Source organism: Phalacrocorax aristotelis, chromosome 1 (assembly GCF_949628215.1).
Source record: "Phalacrocorax aristotelis chromosome 1, bGulAri2.1, whole genome shotgun sequence".
Taxonomy (NCBI): domain Eukaryota; kingdom Metazoa; phylum Chordata; class Aves; order Suliformes; family Phalacrocoracidae; genus Phalacrocorax; species Phalacrocorax aristotelis.
This window is the reverse complement of record NC_134276.1, coordinates 111,638,343-111,659,972: the sequence shown is the minus strand read 5'-3', so window position 1 is coordinate 111,659,972 and position 21,630 is coordinate 111,638,343. Positions and strand designations below refer to the sequence as shown.

At 41.0% G+C, this 21,630-nt stretch overlaps 1 protein-coding gene and 1 long non-coding RNA gene across 11 annotated transcripts in view; one reads left to right on the top strand and one right to left on the bottom strand.

The window, feature by feature from the left end:
- The window catches only part of ROBO2 (roundabout guidance receptor 2), a 472,649-nt gene extending 461,101 nt beyond the window's left edge, over nt 1–11,548 (bottom strand). For all 10 annotated transcript variants that reach the window (XM_075102036.1, XM_075102044.1, XM_075102078.1 and 7 more), the window contains exon 1: nt 11,457–11,548. In XM_075102036.1, coding sequence (XP_074958137.1) covers nt 11,457–11,511 — 55 coding nt within the window. In that variant the 5' untranslated portion in view covers nt 11,512–11,548. The remainder of the gene's footprint in view (nt 1–11,456) is intronic.
- An 819-nt stretch (nt 11,549–12,367) lies between these two features.
- Nucleotides 12,368–14,037, top strand: LOC142061284 (uncharacterized). Its single transcript, XR_012662099.1, has 2 exons — nt 12,368–12,604; nt 12,726–14,037. It is a non-coding gene; the product is annotated as an uncharacterized LOC142061284 (long non-coding RNA).
- The last annotated feature ends 7,593 nt before the right edge of the window (nt 14,038–21,630 follow it).

Below are 21,630 nucleotides of genomic sequence, written 5' to 3'. Positions count from 1 at the left end.
AATAGATTTAACAGGAGGGAGAAAGACAGAAAGAATAAGAAATGGCCATATATTTGTTCCATTTCATATGACAGGAAAAGTGTACATAAACCTGCCTTCATTCCTTACTTCTCCACTTCAATACTGCAGCTATAGTTGGTCCTTACTTAAATAGATGTATACTGCTTAATCTGAAAGAAGTTGAATCTACAAATGAATCAGCCTGAGGGACAGATGAGTTCTCTGAAGAAATGATGCTTCATTTGGCACGTTAAGGTGAATGAAGAAGGAAATGCAAGAACAGGGAGGTCAGACAGCTGAATGTCACCATGCAACAATAGGTTTCCTCCAGTTTCAGACAGGTCCACATCCAGAGCTACCACTTCTTTCCTGACTCCTTTCTTAGCATATTTCGACTCCCAGAAACACATAGCTGAGGACAGAGGGAAAAGATCAGGAAGGACAGGCGTAGCGCAGTATTTCACTGCACCAGTGTCTGCTCCCTCCTAGCCCCTGTCCCAAATCCAGCAGTGCTGAATCACCCTCTACCTCTTTTCTCTTTCATAATGCAGAGCAGCAGGACTATCAAATTACAGGAAGGAAAATTGTTACTAGAGGGCAGATTCATGGTCTGTGATTCTACCATCCTCATCCTCCCAGACCTCAAAAGTTGCTTTCCTTTAAATGCCAGATAAAGCAGCAACATCAGTTCAAGCTACCCCTTCTGCCTTCACAGTTAACACTAGCGTACCTCTCCCACCACCAACTGCATTCTTAGAGACCAGATCTCATTCTCCCTTCTGGCACGGAGCTCCTGAGTGGTACTGGGCACGTCCTTTATATTAACATATTAATAGTTAATCCAGTTTTGCTAACCAATATCCACATGCAGTAACAAAAACTTGTCTGTTTTCCCACACAGTTCTCAGCAGGAAGCAGCACAACCAAACTTTTGAACTAACAACACTGAGGCAACATCTGCTCTAACTGATGAGGGAAAATCCTTGGTCTCAGCACTTGCAGTTTTCATGGAAGTAACTGAAAACTTGGTCATACTGTAGATGGTATTTAAATTACTCCTAAAGTCTGTGTGGATCAGGAAGAAAAAGGAAAAAAAAAACACCATACACAAAAGAACCGCGTGCACACTCCCCACCCCCATCAGCAGACTGAAAGATAGAGCCAGCTCCCTGCAATTTAACTTACAACTCTTCCATCTTCATCTTTCCCCTGGGGCAAATTCAGCCCTGACCTAAACAGACACAAATTCCATTAAATTACACTGGGACTGAATCCAGTACTGCCAGGTCACCCAATACCCTTAGAAATATAGGTGAAGCCTATTTTGTTCAAACGGAAATAGCAAACGGGTACAGGTTGCTGCGCTATTTTTCCAATTAGATCATCACTGAATTTCTCTATTATCTGCATGTCACTAGATTGAGTCAACAAGATATTCTAAATTGGTAATAAGACCCTTAGCCGTTCACCACTTACTCCTGTTAAGGAATGACACAGGGGCCTGCTCTGTTCACAGGCAGTCATCTGTTTCTCCAGCACAAATCACAGTTCTCTGCAGTCACATGTTCTGTTTCCTCATCGATAGGACTCACACACATGACCTCTTGAGCAATCTTTCTTGAGAGATATAATCATTGTTTTAAGACTGCTCTTAAGGTTAGGTTTCATTAAGCACTGAAGGAAAGGACATATTGTCTATACAGTCATCCTGCAATGAATTTCAAGTGAAATCTGCCTCAGCTCTTCTGATTTCAGCAGTCTATTAATATAGACAATATTGTCTAGTCACTGACACCTGTTATAATATCTAGCTGTATAAAACCATTTTTAACTGGAAAGGTTTAAAAGTAGCCAATGACATTTGGTTAAGCTTTCAGACTTTCAGATCATTATAGGAGGTGACAGTCAAGTGATTCTTGCCACAGTACACAGTTAATTCAAAGAGCACAATTCAGAGAGTGAATAAACGGTTTCACAGACTAGAACAGGAGCAGCATGATTATTAAAATTAGAAAGAGAGAATTGTTAACAAATGCACGCAGCATTACTATTTGAATTATTTGGGCATGCTTCAGGAATACTGCATATACTGAAGTTTGAAGATAGTTTGTAAACAACTTCAATATCTTGCATTAAAACTGGCAGGACCACTATGAAGGCTCTGTATACTTCTAGTCCTAGCAAAAAACAGAAGGTATCAATCATCCAGTTTTAGCAACTGCTGACTGAAGCTATTCATTGAGTTGCCGTTGCTACCACTGTGGCCCCATGAATAAGCCTCAAAGTCTCCCCCTCCTCTTTTTGTTCCTCTAAGTGGACTCTTAACAGCACAATATTTTTCACTCTCTGAATGGCTTTGAGAGATCAGCTGAAAAGAAACACTACTGGTAAAAACAAAAGTTTTCAAAGAAAAAGTAGGAACAAAGTGGACATATTGGAGACAACTTGTGATTCATGGCCTATACTGTGCTTTGCCCCTCTCTTTACCTCAATACACTCTTCGGTTTTACCACTGGGTAAGAGCAGGGCAGACTACTGCACTTCTCCTAGCAACCAAAAATCACTTAGGGAAAAAAGGCATGTTGTCTGCTGAAAGGGAGAACAGAGAAATTTGGGGTCATACAAAGGCAGACATATGTTCTTTTGCATTTTATCCTAAACTGAGCAGTTGTCAAAAAGGATTCAGTAAATAATAATAAACAGTTCTGTTTTACATTGATTCATATTTATCATATTTAATTAAATATCTGTTTGTCTACTTGTCACACATTTCATTTTCTTTTAATTCAGTGTTCTAACAGTTCTTACTACTGTTTACAGTTTTGCCTGCAGAGGCAAATTCTACTCCTTACAGCTTTTACAGTTATTTTCTTTCATTATAAGTGTTTTGAGATATATTTCTACAAAGATAAAAACTTTTTTTTTCTTTTTAAATCTAGATGTACACAGAGAGCTATTCTTAGAGGTTTAAAGACAACAGTACTAAAAGACAATTGTATCATAGGAACCCCCTAGTCCAAATGCTGGGATTTTACCCCATGAGACTTGATCTTCCAGAGCAAGCTGTCTGGTCTCATTAGGTAAACATCACATTGCACAGTCTAAGACGATGAATCAAATTCATGCAGAAGAAAAAAACCCAGACATTTATAACTCAGGCATACATCTGAATAGATATATCACACTGACTAGCTTAAAATAAGAGCATTTTATTTTAAAGCCCAGTTTGGTAACAGAACAAGGGTAAAATGCAGCCAGCGTATTTCTGATAGTTAATTTTTCCCACTGAAAGTCCTTTGTTTAATGGCTGTTGCCTTGATGTAAACCAACTATTTTAGTCAGCCCACTGAATTTCTCTTACATATCATAAAAACACATCCACACAAAAAATCCAGCCACTCTATCACAGCGCTTCTGCAGTGCATCAAGTTAAAACCAAAGACCTTAGTTCACCGCATCAAATCACATTTTAGCATTTTCTTACAGCCACTCAAAAAAAAATCTGGACTCAAAGAATTTAACAGTGAGGTTTAGTCACTTCATGGATGAGTGATGTACAAATGACATAGCAAAGATAAAAGCCTAAACATACTGTGTATAAAAAACCTTGAAGTTATTAGGCATCAACACTATCATGTTAAGCATGACAGTAGTGTTTTGCTCCCCTTTTCACTCCCTACGCTGCCTGACCCAGCCACATGCTCTGTAGCCCAGTTCCTCTGCTATTCTCTCTCTCCCCTCATTCCTTATTTCCTTTAATCCATCAAGGCATGGACCTGGACTCAGGCTACTATTCCACTCCTTCTCCTAGCTTACAGTGTTACTTCTCTCCACAGAGAAGTGTCAGAGCAGGGCAGTGCTAGTGCACACGTACATGCAGACCAACAGGCATCTCCAGGTGAAGGTGACACAATGCGTTGAGCACAGTATTTCATCTCTGGAAAGAGAGAAGGAGGAAGCACCCACAGATTCTTCTTCTGCAGCCTCCACTATGAAGCGACAATCCCAAAGAGAAGATCAAGTTGACTAGGGAAAAGAAATCCAGGTGAAGAAAGCACACATTTTCACTATCTCCTAGTCCAACAGCATTGCTATGCCATTTGAATTTTTCATAATACTGATACGACAGAAACGATCACCCATCCCTTAGTTACAGAGTTCTCTTTAGGATACAATATAAGCTGTTAAAATGGACCACTCCTTTTGCCAGGATGAAGTCATCTGGGCTACAGGACATGCAGACTTTGAAAACTGCACAGAATGACAGCTTGAGAAACCATAATTAGAGGGCTCACGCAGCATTAAAATACTTCTCATAACTGCTTCTTAACTCTTGACATTTTCACAGCAGTAAAAAAAAGCACCTCTGGTACCCTGGCACGAACAGTTCCTCCATCCACTATGAATGAGAAACAAGTTACCTGATGTTAGTTATGTGACATTTTGGTTTTAAAAGGTTAAATTTTTTCCACTCAGTTTCTCTTGTAATCAATAGCAAGCGATTAACAGAAGCGAACTACAAAGTTTACTGTGTTTTACAACTTGCTGCTGGACATTTATTCTTTACTTACTTGTTCAATCTTCATTTACGACAAAACATATTACAAGGAGACTTCTCCCCTTGGCACACTACACTGACGCTATATGGGCAATGCATAAATACAAACTAAAAGACCATATGCTGCAACAGGCATTGTGGCATAATCATCTACGTAAACTCTAATGAGTTAGATCATACTTCAACTCTTGGCATCCCCACTCATCCTACCAGTTCATTTCCATATATCAGACCAGATGAACTGTTCTCCCAATTAATCTGAGAAAAAGTGATGAGAGAAAATAAAGAAATTATAACAAAGCATGAAATAGTACAGCAGCAGGCCACTGTCTTTCACTCTAGTCAGACTGAAGAATTCTGCTGGAACTGAAGGATTACAATGACGACTCAGTGACAAGAAGGGTAATTCTGCAAGCATTAAGCATATCATTAAGATTGCCCCAAAACAAGCCTGGAACGGTGTCTTATGCAATGAGCACCTGGAATCAATGCGGGATGAATTTGAAAACATTTTGTGTTCTTCCAGCCATCATTCACATAGGTAGGTAAAGCTGAACAAGTGTCTCCACAACCAGGCCAGATAAATAGCATAAAAAGTTCGCAATACAATCTGAAAGCACACAATTTCAATTGGTTCCAAAGTATACACTGGAATCACTAGAAGATTGGTGACCTTCAGTTATCAGCAAGCCTATGCACTGTTTCCTGGTAGAATATATTTCTACAAACAACTTTATCATTAAGCAAAACAAAGCTGTGTGTTTTTTACTGACGTGGTTTTGTAGTGCAACTAAGCTCAAAGAGGAATTAAGCACAGGGAAGGATGTTTGCAAATCTGTCTAGAACATAACCAGAAAATTATCTCAAAACCCAGTTAAACAGATGTGTTAACTCAAAGAGATCTGCACATAATAACCATTATTAAGTGAGTTTACAAAAAAATAGCTGGAGTAGAATGGTAAAGACTGCCAGTTCAACGCATATGCACAAGCTACCTCTGCCAGAACACTGTTTAAATTAATATCTTTACATCACGTTTGTCCATAACACAAAGATGAATCTCAGCGTGGCCACTAGAGCACAGCAGCTCAATATAGGTATCAGCAGGTTATTACATGGGTACTACTGGTTAGTTTGTCTATTGTTGTTCAGGTATTTATTGATTAAGGTTATTATTTTAATAAAATTAAGAGCACATCTTGGATCTCTTCCATGGCAGCAAAGCCAAGATAAGCTGCAGAAGTGGAATTAAAAAGCTATTTCGTACTTCATGAACTTTTGACTTGAAAAAATATTAAGAATGCATATCATTACATCCACAACACAGCACAAGAAGCGGCTTTCTGCTTACAAAGGGATACTCTGTACTAGTAAAGACAGCACTATAGGAACAAATAAGGAGTAAGCAGGACTAAAGCAGCAACATACACTTGTACCTTCTAGTGTTTTGAAGCTATCCCCATGGAATGATGTAGCAAAAAGCCAACTTCACCTTCTATAAAGATTAGATTACATGAATTATGATGCAAGCCTTTACTTACAGTCAAGAAATCACCACCAGTTTTCAAGGTCTTTCATGCAAAGGACTCAGTAGCAAAATCGTTACAGATTTCAGTGGCGCAGAATCAGGTCCTAAATTAACGGGGACTTGCTTAATTATCCACTATTACAGTAAAAAGTGCTAACCACAGGTGATTAACAGTTGTTTTGTTAAGGAAAGGGTTTGAGGTGAGGACAACACTGACAACTCAATCTTATTTCTGGACACATAATTTCAAGGGCAGAGAGTCCACAGTTTGCGTTGTATAGTAGAAGCCACACAGGAGAGTAAAGATGGTAAGACTAAAACCTACATCCACAAATCTTTATTTCTGTGCAATTATTTTGCATTCAAAGATTTCATAGCTAACAGTCCACACGACTAGTCCTGCATAAAAGATATGCAGGACTCAACACCCTCTCTGCAGTAGTGATTTAGGATCAGATTCTGTATCTTTCTATGTACCAAAATTTAAAGGAATTTTTTGGAACGTACAAGGCACATTTACTATAAAAGTGCAAGAAAGCTTGGATAACAACAAATGTTCTGTAAAATTCAGCAGTCACATGTAAGAAATGTCTGTTCAGTCAGAACCAAAAAACCAACGCATTTATTTATTTGGCAAGAGCGAATACTTACTTTCTTCTGCACAGAAAATAAAGAGATTTCTATAGAAATATAGAAAAGAACACCAGTAACCCAGCCTCTTGGCAAGAAACAGCATCAATATGATTACTAAGTATCCTCCACAAGGTTGGTATGAGAGGTGGTGAGCCAGATGGCAGCCACAGGAAGAGCAACCTCTGCCATGCCAGCTGAGATAACATATAAAACCTGACAGCAGTGTTCCTCTTAGGTGGCTGAAACAGAATGTACAGAACCTGTTAGCAATCTATTTAGCTGAGATCAATATTTGAATAGCAATTCAAGGGTAGCAAATGGCTAAAAAGCCATTGCATACACTTTAGTAATTTCCACTAAATGGTTCAGCAGCGGACAGAGCATGTCTTGAATTTAGTGCTATGAGCCCACATAGCATTGCTATAGAAAAGCAACTCCTGGAAACAGAGCTGACTGGGCAGGCTAGCCAAAGCCTCCATTTCCTCTCACTGGATTTTTTTTTTTTTTGGGGGGGAAGCATCTTTGATGTTTTTTATGCATCCTTACAAAAATCTACTTAAATTCTTTTGACTACTTTTAAGGTTACCTATCTTTAGCGTGCAGTGCTAAAACTTATTTTTACTTAAGCAACATCAATCTCATAATTCCAAAAAGCTCCTAATGGAAGGATTATTTTAGTAAGTGCAACTCACAGAGAAGTTCAAAAACCCCTGTTCCACCTTTTCTGAAAGAATTGTGAGGTATCAGACCTTTTGCAGTGTACCAAATTAGCAAAGGAACAAAACAAATTATTTGGATTATCAAATTACTTTTCAAACATATCCATCTCTGGAAGTGCAATGGCAGGATTTTCTCATTGCCTACCTTTTGCACATAAATATATGCTGTTGCAATTATGACTTACCAGACAGGAAGTAAAGAATGCAAAATATTAAGACTAATTCAGCAAAATGTTTCACCATGGGCATAAATTCATCCCTACTCAGCAAAGATTTAAAGCATCTGATTAACTTCGAACACATGTTTAAATTCTTATTATCTTCAGTGAGGTTCTGGATAAGCGATGGAAGCACACTCTTAAATGCTCTGCAGAATTGAGTCCCATGGAAGAACAAGCTAAAGGAAACAGTAACGCAAACTCTCCACTTCAGAATTTTACTCTTAATGCATTAAAATGCACACATTCCACAGAAGCAAAGGCTATCCATCAACAGCAAAACTCACATGAGAGATCAAGACCCTGTCAGAATATACTCTAGCTTTATATGTAAGCCATGTTCCCTGATAGGCAACCGAGACCTGCACAAGGCCACAGAAGTGTAGCTCACTGGTGTGAAGAAAAAAAATGAATTATAAAAAAAAAAGAAAAAGGAAAAGGATAGACTGTTTAAGCTACCCCACCATTTCAAATGCATACTTTTCATTAAGACAATAAGTGTTTTTAAAATATACAAATACAGAGATAAAACTCTGCTTTTACAGCATTAGTCTCACGTATCTTTAACACCATCACACATTCAAGAGCATAACACTTGCAGTTTTCAAGGGACAATGGCTAAAAGCCAGCCCTGACAAAAAAAGGTTGTCATTTTCATTGAAGGCACTGTGAGTCCTACCAGGGCAGAGTTTGCCCCACTAACACTAGTGTCTGTGCCAACATCCACACACCTGCGTTCACAGCAGTTGCGAACTTTTCAGTTAATATTAATTCTTTCAAGCTTTACTCATGATTGGAAGAAAGATAACAAAGAAACCCCCACATAACAATGAAAGAAAAAACAATTTAACACTATTCAAAAAACCATGTAATCAGCTGTTTTAATTCCACTAGCCAGTGTTTCATTTTATGGTACAGACACTTCCTAGTGGGGTGAGGTTTTTTTGTTTGGGTTTGGGGGTGGGTGTGTGTGTGAGGGGGGGGGGGTGTGTGTGTGTGCACGTCTGTGTGTGTGTTTGATTTTTGTTTGTTTGTTTCCAATAACAGTCACCAAGATTGACAGCTAAAGATAAAGAACATTACAGTTACTCCCTGAACAGACTGCAAGAATATGGGCAGGGCTACAGGAAAATCATAAGCACAGTAATAATAATTAAAAATGCATACATACATATAGGTATGCTTTCTGAGCTTTGCAATTTTCAGATGTCATAAAACCACGGACAGAAAAAATAACTTTAAAGAAAAGAATTCTCATTTTGATCTACACCACTATGTCCTGTGTAATGCCACTTTTGAATCACTAAACAAAGCTAATGTCACAGGAAAAAGGATGGCTAACACGCCTTATATGCTACTGTGTCTCCCTCTGTCTGGACCTGATGCCAGGAGAACAAAAAAAAAAACCAAACCCCAAACCCAACAACAAAAACCGCCTCAAACCCAGAAATGGACTTTCAAACATAGAAAACAAACCAAGGACCTATTAAACAAGTGGTCTGTTGGGTTTTGCTTTTTTTCTTAAAATAAAGCACTACAAGTAGCACTAATGTTGATATATATCTTTCCAAAGCAACTGGTGGTATATGTCACCCTAATGTGTAATCATAATTATTATGTTCCTAAAGAGACAGAAGTACCATGTGCCAGGCTTGCAGAGTAGCTTCAAAGCTACTTGTTAGTCATTTCAACAATAACAGCTTATCTCTACTTGGTCATGATGTGCTAGCCACAAGGCTTTTTATTTATTTATTTAAGAGAGTTGTTAATGTAGGCAAACTTGACAGACTCTGCAATATCTTCCCACAAAAAGGGAGGATCACATCTATTCTGGGCAGTTTCTTGGCATTTTTTTCTAATGGCCCAGCTCTAAATTAGCTATGTGCTTCACCTGCACCCCCCACCCTGGTCCTATAGGGCTAAAGCAGAACAAAGGTTCTACTTGTGTTACCCATGACAAAACCAGAATAAATTATGTCTTGCTCCTGTCGTTCCAGCAAGCTGGTTAATTGCATTTGTTTCATATATCTCCAAACAGCCTGCTACATTAATTACATTCTGTAACACCAAGCTTCTCTGATTCACTCTGTCGCTTCCACTGAGCACTTCAATTGTATTCCTTCTAGCTACATACAATTTTAAACACTTACTAATAATTACATTTCTACAGCCTGGTGTTTTCCAGTTTGTATACAACGATATCTCCAATACCAGTGATCTTAAAAGTACAGGATCAAAATACATTACAGTAGGAAAAATAAAGCAAACAGAAAACAAAATCCTGCAAAACTATGGCCATGCTGATAGACACAAATGTTCCATTAAATCTGTTCACAATTAAAACTTCCTACTGTTTAGCACATACATACATTACACAGAAATTTTCTTATCGTTTGACTAAACTGAACACTAAACTGCATATCACATCATGCAACCAATGTAAAACTGTACTTGAATATCTCCCGCTTCTCCTATATTGCTCCCTTTCTTGCTAGGGGTGGGGGAAGATGAGAGGAAGGGGGAGAAATACCCAAAGCAGCCTGTTAACTCCAAACAATAAAGCTAGAGTCCTTGCTTCAGGACTGATACAGTAAATGCTGTAAGCCGTTGCTTTCTGGAACCAAGTTTGCTCTAACAGACGGGCAAAACCAGCCAGGGTCCCAGACATCAAATTCACCTAAAGTGTGAAAGACCGTTTAGAGATGCAAATACTCAATATTAGGACGACTGCCGAGCATCTGGCCCCAGCACACGCTCACAGAGAACTCTACGCTGTTACAGATGTTCGCTTCCTAGTTGTGTGCTTGAACTACTGTAATGCATCTAACCTCTATACGGCAGCACAGCGCCAACCCCGACTTTGAAAGACAATTTACCCTTGCACTGAAGTTTCCGCCCTACTAAAGCGTACTTCCCTAAGATGCTAATTTATGGTTCCCCATCGATTACTTAAACTTCAAAACCGCAAGAAGTGTTGTAGAGCAGACCCAAAGGGGGCAATGCGGGGTGGAGGGGGAAAAAAAATCCACTCCTTTCCCCAAACGTTGCTAAGCTTCATGAGAACACTCCCTCCGGAAAGCCCGTCATGAGGGGGCGAGGGGGAAGATGATGGGAAGACCCTCCCGCCCCACCCTCGAGCGAAGCCCTACGGTGGGGGGCCGGCCCGCCGCACCTGCCCGGCTCCGCGGGGGCGGCTGGAGGGCAAGAGGGGTGCGGGGTGCTGGGGGCGGTGGTTGGCGCCGGGCTGCCCGCCTGCCTTGTCTGTCGCTCGCCAGCCCCTGCTCCAGCCTCCGCCAGCGCCAGGGGAGGCGTTCAGGGACTCTGGAAATTCGCCAATCCGCCTCACCTGGAGCCGAGGCAGAGCTAACCTAGTTACTTCATCAGCTGGCTCTCCCGGTGGAAAGTTTAACAATAGAAGGAGGCAAAGTAATACCAGCTACAACAGCTGTCTGCCTTTCCTTTCTGCCTTTCCTTTCTCCTTCCCGCTTCCTCCCCCGCCCCGAAATAAAAGATTTAGCACGGTAGTTTTTACTCTTTCCTCGCTACCTCAAGCTGACATTCTTCCATTCACAAGCTGCTTTTCCATTAAGCTAGCAGACGGGAAGGACTGCTTATTGGAAACATATATTCGCCCTCCTACACCTCCCCCCCCCCCCCCCCCCCCCGAAATACCATTTTTATACCAGAAACAAACTTAAGGCTGTGTAATGTTAAAGCTTATAATGCCGTCCATGTGCTGTCCCAAATCAGATTCAGATGAAGGGGGATACTGCACAGAAACGGCATATAAGCGAACTTACCATAGACTTGAAAAAATGCAAATCCAAAGAGCAGGAGTGGCGTCAGCAGACCCATTTTGACATATTAACAGCAATCCCGATCGCTTGCGAGACCAATTCCACAGAGATTAAAAAAAAAAAAAATCCAAAGCCAGTAAGAGGTAGGTCCAAAAGTTTTCAGTGTCCTAGCAGCTACTTAAAGAGGAAAGGGAAATCTTGAAATCAAAAGCTGCAGATGGAAAGGTCTTGAATGTGACACTTTTAGATCCATACAGATTAGAGCAGCGAGCGAGCGCCGTAGGCTTCTCCTTTGCACACACGCTCCTTCCTAAATTCCCACCAATCCAGCCCCAGCAGAGGAATTATTCAAGTGTGTCTAAGACTCTGTTTAGGATCCACGGCAATCCAAAAGCAAGCTCTTTCTTCGGAAGGCAAGGAGAAACTCTGAGAAAGGACCTGATTCCTAGAAAGTGCTCCACAAACTTCCCGGCACTTTGCAGGGAAATCATTGGCTTGGTTTGGCTATATTGCTTTCCTCTCGCCCTCCCCCTACCCCTTTCTCCCTCTTTCTCTACCAAATCAGTTCAAGCCGCGGAGTTTCTCACTTAACTTCCATAATAGGAACGCCTAGGCAACGTGCTACGGGAGGGGAACGGCTTTCTCAGCATCCCCTCAAAATAAAGCCCAGTCCCCTACACCTCCCTCCTCACTGAAAACCAGAGCGGAAACTGCTCGCGGGCAGTAACTCCTGCGCGGTGCCGCTGCGGGCGGGAGCGGCGGGGAGCTGCTGCCCTGCAGCTGTGGCGGCGGCGGCGGGTGCGTGCGGAGCTGGGTGCGGGGCCTCCCGCCGCCGCAGCTCTCCCGGGCGGCCGTGGCAGCCCGGCGTCCGCCGCTCCGCTCCGCTCTCCTCCTCTCCCCCTCCCGCCGCCTCCTGCCGCCGCGGACACACCGGCTGGCGAGGAGAGGGAGGAGAATAAGCGCGGCTCCCGAGGCTGCCTGGGGAAGGGAGGCTGCGGGGTGTGGACTAAACCACTGCGCTCCACACCCACACGTCCCTCTCCTCCCGGGGTAGGGAGATGGGGACGGCGATATGAGAAGGCAGCCAGAGGGCTGGAAATCAGGCTTGCTGCAGGCAGTGGCCCCCCCCCTCCCCCCCTCTACAGTTGGGTGTAGGTAGAATTTACATGATTGTTCCTCACCGCTTCCCTTTTAATGGGCAGCTAATTTTTCGGTAAGTGATTTCATGCAACTCTTCTCTAATTATTCATTCCCTCTTTCGCACATACACAGACACTTGGGAGTGAAACCCTTGAAAGGATCTTCCCTAGAGATTTCTCTGCTGAATCGCTCTGTGGAAAAGGAAAGGTGGCAAATAAAATAAAACAAAATGGATCACTCGTGACCTACGAAGTCTGTAGGACTGGCGGGCTTACTCAGCCGAAAACGGGGAAGAAGCAACCTTCCCGCGCCCCTCCCCTGCCCCCGCTCCCGCCGTCCCCCAGGACCTCGGCCGCCGCGCAGCTCCCTTCAGCGGGAAAGTTTGGCGGAGCCGGCCGCCACCCGCGGCGGCTGGTGGAGGGAGGGAGGCGAGAGGAGGGGCCGCGACACCCCCAAGGAACACGGGAGAACAGCCCCTCTCCCCTACACGCACAACAGAGGCTGTCAAACGGCAGAGGAAACCCCACTCAAAGCCACCACAGGAAAAGAGCTGGGAACACGAAGGAAGGAGCAACGTGAGCAAAAACGGAATTTAGAAGTGGCCGGTGCCAGGACACGGCCTTGGGGACGGACACACCAGGCAGAGGCACCCCGGGCACCGGGCGGGCGGTGAGAGGCCAGCGGCGGCCCCGAGGTAACGGTCAGGCGGGCCGTCGCCGCCGCGCGCCGTCCGCGGGCCAGCGGGAGCGCCGCACGGTGAAGCTCGAGCGCCCCCTACTGGCAAAGAGCGAGCAGCGGCCACCACCTCCCGCCCGGCGCCGCCTTTTGTTGCGGCGGAGCGCGGCGAGGGGGCCGGAGGGGGAGCTCCCACCGGCCGCGGCGGCGAGTGACCGGGTACTCCGGCGGCCCCGGGGAGCCTCCTGTCGGGCGGGCCTCGTGGAAAGCGCGGGTGTTGTGACAGGAATGACTGAAATTAAGGCGCTGCCGAAGACCAAGAAGCTGTTGTAGTAGAGGATACGTCTTTTCTCCACCAGAGAACCCGAAACAAGTAGTGCTATACGTAACTTTTTCAAATAAACCTGTTCAAATACGCTGGTAGCATATTTAGCTGGCTTGTATTTTCAGTTTGTAGAGGGACATTGAAGTCAAGGATCGTTTTAACACAACAGTGTTAGAGAAAAACGAGCTGGTGAATAAGAGTGCGGGAGCCGTGCTTTGGTGCACTACGACGGGCAAGGCTGTCTAAAGAGAAGGGACTCACCTACTTACACGTTAACCAACTAGTCCCAACTATTCTTCTCTCATCGAGTCTCTTTGTTGCTTTTTTATTTTGCATATAGTAGACGTTTATTCTTTTAATAAGTTCTTCACATCAAGGATCTGAACTGTATTTCTGCAAAATGTACGCTGTCCACACGTAGTCCAATAAATGGTCTGCAAGATATTCCTTGATTCTTGGGTCTAATTAATGACAAATATATTACCATCACCAAACGTGACAGTGTGAGGTGTTTGTAGTTTTTTTAAGTATCTAGGAAGATTATCGCTATTCCATACAGAGCCAAATGACAACTCCAAAGCCTCTTTATGCAAATCAGGGAACAAGGTCCTCGTATACTCACAGTATGCCCTGCAGATAAATATATATTAATACATCTAAAGAATACCTTGTGAAGAAAGCTATAATTAAGGCTAATTAGGGTAAGGTGATCAAAATGGTATCCTTTGTCAGTGTACTTGTGAATTGGCAAAACAAGAAAACCATAAATCACCTACCTGTTGGCAGTTTGTGTAACAAGACGTGAAATATTAAAGAATATTTCCCTTTGCAGTGGACATTTCAAGGACACAGTTTTAGTGAAAATGCTGACTTGTTTATTACAAAGGTTTAAATTGGAAATAGTTATACACTGCACAGGTTTTTTTCTGCTTCTCAAATTTCAGATAAATTTAATAATAGCTGATGTAGGGCAGAACACTTTGTGGATATATACAGTCTTCAAAACCCTTACGTACAGAGGTACCTGTAAATGGGTATAATGGGTCATATAAACAGTCTCAGTGAAATCAATGGGTTATTCATTATAGCTGCTACTGTTTTATTTGTTCACTTCCACAGAATACTGCTTTTCAACGGTTAAACATTTTGCAAAACTTTGAAAAGTTTCAGCCAAATTTAATCAAGCATATAAATTTTGCCCATATGTATTTCAGGGATTTTTTCCTTTGAGAAAAGCTAACTGTCCTCCAAAATGGTTTGCCGATTCTCTGAGCACCGAAAAACTGGGTTTTGTATTGGTGCCATTTGCCCAAACTCAGAAAACTCAGATAAGTTTGGCTAGTATGTGAACAACAACAACAAAAAAAGAAAGCTCAAAACCACCCCAAAAATAAAAGGTCAGCTAGAGAGCTGCTGGAGCACTACAGCAGGGGCTCACATGTGCTATGTTATGGCTTACAAGCAGAGGACATGTCACAGATCAGAGTCGCTGGCCTATGAGCAGAGTTTGCTTGGAGCAGTGTTTGCTTCCATTACAAGCTGCAGCCCAGATACTCAAATAACAAAACATATGCTTGTCTCTCCGGTCTTTCAGTACCCTCCTATGAACACGGCCAACAAGACAGATGTTCTTTGCTTGAATAGCAAAGTCTATACAGGGGAACCGAATGTGCCAACTATTTGTTTGGCTATGAGCTATATGCCTCATGATGAAATGCTGGTGTGAGCAGGATGAGGAAAAGACAAGTCAGTATCGGTGCACATAAAGCTTCAGTTCAAAGTGTGTTGTTGAGGGTGGGACTTTACAACAGGGAAATGGCACGGTAAGATTGGCCGGATTCATACTAAGGTCAGTCATGAAATGAGGCACGACTAATTTGGTAAAACAGCAGTAAAATTAGGTGTATGTCAGCAGTACGAGTACTGCTTTCATTGCTTCCCCAGTCTGATATTTCATATCTTTGATTCCTAAACTTATATATCTGCATTAAAAGATATATTTAGTGTATGAAATATCAGGTCCAGTATTTAAAGAATGAGTGTTCTAAGACTTTTCAGGTGAGCTCTGCCATTCACAGGATTTTTCTTCTAAACCAACATTACCATAGCCAGTGTTCCAAATGTGTGTAATATATTCTAGTTCCTGGTTGCCATAAAAACCTCTTTTTATTGTCTCAAAGAGGAGAGACTGAGATGAGGTGACCATATAGAATTTATTCTACACACTAGAGCTACTCATCCAGGGGACTGCTGACAGTGAGCAGAGATCTTCAATATCCAAAAATATACATGTGATGTGATGGCCATATAATTAATTTTTCTAGACACCAAAGTAGAGCAAAAGCCAGATCCAGAGGATAATTCAGAGTTTGGAATGTTAGGCAGCCTCAGAAACACAAAAACATAAAGGAAAAAATGCCACAGTGGGCACGGACTTTCCCAGAGACCACACTCTTGTCTTCCTCAGTGCTATTCTGTTCCAGGTTCTGATGTCATCTAACTATTGAATACATGATGAGAGAACAGAATTTATAGGTTTTAATCGTTATAAATGCTGAAGCATGATTATTATTTCTGCTGCAATCAATAGGGCCTTCCACAGGTAAATTAGGAGCTCAGTCCAGGAAAAGACGACATGTTGCTAGAAACAGTATAAGCACTGTGACTAGATCTCTCCCACAAAGGCCCCTGAAAATTAGTTTTTCTGCTGTCCCCGGCTACCACAATTTTGACTAATCTACTTTTCTAGAACCACTCTTGTGGATTAAAAAAAAAAAAGAGAGAGAAAATAAAAGGGTGCCAGAAGCATGCCTGTCTTTGTCTCACGGGTGTCTCTTCCTTGCAGCGCAGAGGGTCACTTTCTCCTTCAACATTAAGAAATCCTGATTTGTGGCACCTGACTTCAGAGTGTTCCTATGGAAATAGCAATCAAGCAACACTAAAAAAACCCTATTTTGAAATGTCCTCACATTGCTAGACTGTGTTAGTATGTCTGCACTATTTTTAATTACTGGTACGGCTACAGTGCTTACCACAGTTAAAAGAATGATCTATACTGTTGGTAAGATAAATATTCGGTAAACTAAATTATTGCAAATTTTTTTATATGTATCATATGCTCAATTTAGGTTTTGCTTCCACAGCTCATTAAATGTGCAAAAACTGGTAACAGAAAGATGGTAGTTTCTTGACAATTTTTAAAACAGCCTCACCTAAAATAAATTCTACTTGATTCTTGTCTTTTTAACTGAGTTTCAGAGTAGGCAATAAGCACAAATATTTATATGATAGATATAATGTTACCATGTCAAGATTTTTTAGATCCTACTTTCCATTTGTTCTATGCACGCACTTTTACCACCCATAAAAAAAGATAGAGTGTCTTTCACACTTCACATCTTGTCCAAAAATTCAGGAAAGCAGAGAAATAATTCTTAGTTAAAAAAAGAATTTGAAAATGCATTATACATAAAACCAGGGTCAGATTTCTCCTTTCTAGGTGCAGAAAGGGGAGGTGAAAGGAAGCTTCTAGTTGTGGCATTCACAGAAGAACTGGTAAGTTTACAGCTGTGTGAAACACAGGTCTGTGTTTTCTTGCTGAGTAAAAGATGGCAGCACACCATCCTTTGACGTGCCTGGAGCTGGCATTGTAAAAAGCAACAGCATCTTTATACTAGAGGGATAATAAAAGCTCATATTAGAAATATGTCTGTGACTTACTGTAGTAGTGGCTGAAACTCAAAACGTAGTGTGAAGAGTACGGTGCCTGTCACAATCGTAAGTACTGAGGTTGTTTCAAAACTGCTGGGCTTCATATAGACTTGTATAGACTTGCACAGAGCAGGTGGAACTGGACGTTTTTTGGAGGCACACAGGGATGGGACAAGAGGCAACGGACACCAGTTGCGATGTGGGATGGTTACAGTTAGATGCCAGGAACAAAGGGTTTTACCACGAGGGCAGTCAAACAGGTACTCAAGACAGCTGTGGAATTGCTGTTGCTAGAGATACTCAAAATTTAATTGGACAATGTCCCAGACATTAGAGGTGAACATACTTTGAGTGGACTAGAGGATTTCCAGAGGTCTCTTCTGACCTATATTTTTCTAAGGTTCCATGATTCTATGACTAGCAATACCGGCAAAGTTCTGAGCATGCAAGCGTACTTTGTTTGACACTGAACACCAAGGTTTCTTAGTAGAGAATTATGTACTAAAGTGTTCGATAGTACTCACTTCTGTTATAAAATTACATAAAACTTCACACGCAAGCTATAAATAAAAGAATTGCTTGGTTTGCCTCAAATTTAAGCCATTCCTGCTGCAATACTAGAAGCCTTGGCTGAGTGACCCCTATGTAGACTGAACAGTGAACATTACAGGAAAAGAAGAGCATTCCTTGCTCTTCTGTGATTGGAAACACTTCCCTTTTCAACTGCAGTATCTAAAATTAATAGCTTTTCTACCAAGTGTGGTAAGTTGCACATCAAGCTTATGGCTGTCTCCACATTGTAGACTGTAGCATGAGTTAACTATTTGCAACAGGACACACTGCATCCCTTCTAGTTTCCCCACAGGCTCCATCTAGCTAGCCTGCTCCATGTCAGGAATTTCCTCTTGCACACTGATATTTTCATCATATCGGTATGTCTGTACATCTCTCATTTGTAAAGGTTGTGATTGTTCCTGACTGCTACATCAGGAACTTCAACTCACTTTCTTATATCCAGGACTCTGTGTAAGTTACACATTTCTTTGTCTAATGAAGGAAAAGTCAATTACTTAATAAGATGAAGGCACCAATTATGGACTAAAATACTAAATTACGTAAATAAGGACATCATAACCATATTCTGTTGACTACAAATATCTCTATCCAGACCTTCATTTTTATTAAAACTTAACAAAAATGCACCCTGCCCTAATTTACATACAAACCTCAAACCGGTTCCTTAAGTGACAAATGAAGCTTAATTTCAAAAGGCAGTTTAGGTTGCCAGGGGACATAGGTAGTCATTGTATTATTCAAAAAAAAGAACAAGCATTTAAAATGAGGAACTGGAAGAGGATAAAATCTCACCCTGCCTACACAAGAGACGCAAAGGTGAAATTCTCACTAGAAAATTATATTTCGTCATACTGCAATCAGACTGATTCATATGAAAATATGTAGCTACTGCACCCTGACTTCCAGGGATCAGAAAATCAAGCTATACAGCGACCCAACATTTGTAACTGTACACAACGGTACACAAATAAGTCTTAAGCTGAACACCAGATTCCTACATAATTATATTATGTTATATTATAAATAACATGTTATGCTCTCTTATTAAACGACATATGTCACACTTTCCATAACAAGTGCATGTTGACAGCCAACAACATTAGCCAACAATATTTACTCTTTAATAACAGCTTTCAAAATGGAAATATGTAACTACATAAGTGCATAATTGTTAATGGGGCAGAAATTCATACAAGGAGATCCATGTGTAAATGTCCGTTATGTAGATACCCATTTGTAGGTGGGCAAATATTCTTTACAATAGGTAGTGTTTGATTTAATAATGTGGGAAACAAGATATATTATGTCATTAACAAGTCAATTCACTTGAAAATTCTAATAGACACATGCAGTATTGTTTTTCGATATTAAATGGCTTTTCAATTTAGCTGGATTTTATAGTTACTGCTTATAGAAGAAGCAGCCAGACTTACTGAGTTCCCTTTGTTACCTCTGGCCTCCAAAGTGTCAACGGCACGGATAGATTATTGCTTAGCATGATTTCTGCTGTACTACAGTCCTCAATTGTAATCATATATTAGTCAAACCGAAGACCTGTTGTGGTACCACAGAGCTGCTGATTTATGAAGATGTCAGCTCCTGAGAATCTGGTCCATCACTATGGTGGCAACCCTAACAGCATTAGAGGCTCTTGCATGTTTCTACCAATGGGTTGTAATGTTCCCATCAGGCTATGATTCTTTTTTGCAATATGGTGCTGTCAACACTGTTCTCATCAGTTATACATATCAGTGGATTATTAACAATATTTGTCAGACTCCTATATTAGTTTTGTCCCAGAACAGCCTTGCCTCACTTCAGCAATAGAATTACATTTTGCATTGTCTCAAGAAATGCTTTTAAATGAGAATTGATGTTTCAGTCATATGATTTTTCACTGCTGATGTAATTTAGTTTTCTATCTAAATTTTTATATGAGTATATGACTTATTTTTTAAAAATGTGATCCTATTAAAGGCAGCTGAAGAGCAGAGAGTTCCCACAGCAGAATTTGGGCTCATACCTCTCCCATGCGTGGCAGACTGAGTGGTCAAGACTAACATAAATTTCAAAAGTAAATTGAAAAGAAACATAAGAAAGGAAAAAACTGATACCTCAGAGGAAGACTACTCTTAAAAACTATGCATTTACTCAAAATGCCAAATAAATAAGTACAATTGTAAACACCAGGTATTCTGTATAATCATTAGAGGAACTGTTGTATTTTGAATACTTTGCAGTTAGAGCTATTGTATGATTTAACTGCTTAAATTGTATACAAAAATCACCAAACTTTTACCAGGAAAATATGTGGGAATGTTTCTCCTCTGTGCTGCGTATCCTATTATACTGGGAGCAGCTGTGTCTGTACATGGTCCCTTTAAAATCAACAAAACTGTACAAGCAAAGGGGCCAGCTCCGAATGCACAAACAGAAGCCAATGACTCATTTTAACGTCTGTCTCTGAACTGAAGCACAAAATAGCAATTACCTCAAAGCTGCTTACTGCCACAGTTAGGAAGACTCTCACATTTAAAGCACACTACCCACACAACAGAAAATCTCTCTCTTTTTTTTTTTCATTGCACAGCTTGCAATCTTGTGGCTGATGGTGGAATTTAGCATGCTTCAATCTAAGCCATCAGTTCAAGTCTTGCCCATGCTGATGCTAACCAAAAGTATTACTTGATTCCCAGGTTAAATTATTATAGAGTCAGCTTTCTGTAGACAAGAGGAACACATTGTAAGCTTATCTTACCCAGACAATCAGCAATAGTTCAGCCTTCCAGGACAACCTTGAGAAGAATAAGGTATTTTGCACTGCCATGGCCCAGAAGGTACTTATCTTGAGAATGAAGAAAGAATTGGGTTTCAACAGCATCTTCTGCAATGAGATTCTGTAACCAGGACTGTGTATCTATGGACTTCTGTAATATAAATAGCAATTAAATCCCACTGCCACATTACCTGCTGAAAGGTTTTCTAAAGGAAATGTGTCTTTCGTGATTTTGGCAAAAATTTACGTAAAAAAACCCCTCTTTATAATTTCCCAAGAAAAAAAGAATATATACTGTCTCTTTAATCTGTAAGTGGCATGTCTATTAAATGCCAGATTTAAAGTAAATGAACCAATATATAGAATAAAGCCATGAGATAATTTTTAAATATAAAAGCATAAATACCCCTATGTAGGAAATTCAAAATACTGTAGTAATGCCTATGGATGTGTAGGTGGCATCAAATAGTGAAGATGTGTGCTGGATTTAGCATTTTGTTGATATTTAAAAAGAAACATCAGTCCATTCTATATAAGGATATAAGGAATATGAGGAATATATAAGGAAATATAAGGAAAGAGGAATCCTCATCTAAATTTGCATGGAATTTACTTGAGAAATTCCCATGAGTGCTTACAGGACTTGAATCCTCACATAACAAAAAGACACTAGAAGTCTTTTCCAGTATCCTTTGGAAAAAATAGCAAAACTGATTCGAATAATTGAAATAATGCAGTAGACCACCTGGGAAATTTTTCCTCTGGGATTCGTAGAGATCCTTTTGAGTGATCCACATTTCAAAGAAAATTGACTTAAATTCTGAGGTACTTTATTGTCATTTACCACTGTTCTTTAGTGGTTTTGCAGGGACATATTATCACAGAATCACAGAATCCCAGGCTGGAAGGGACCTCAGGGATCATCTAGTCCAACCTTTCTAGGAAGAGCAGAGTCTAGACAAGATGGCCCAGCA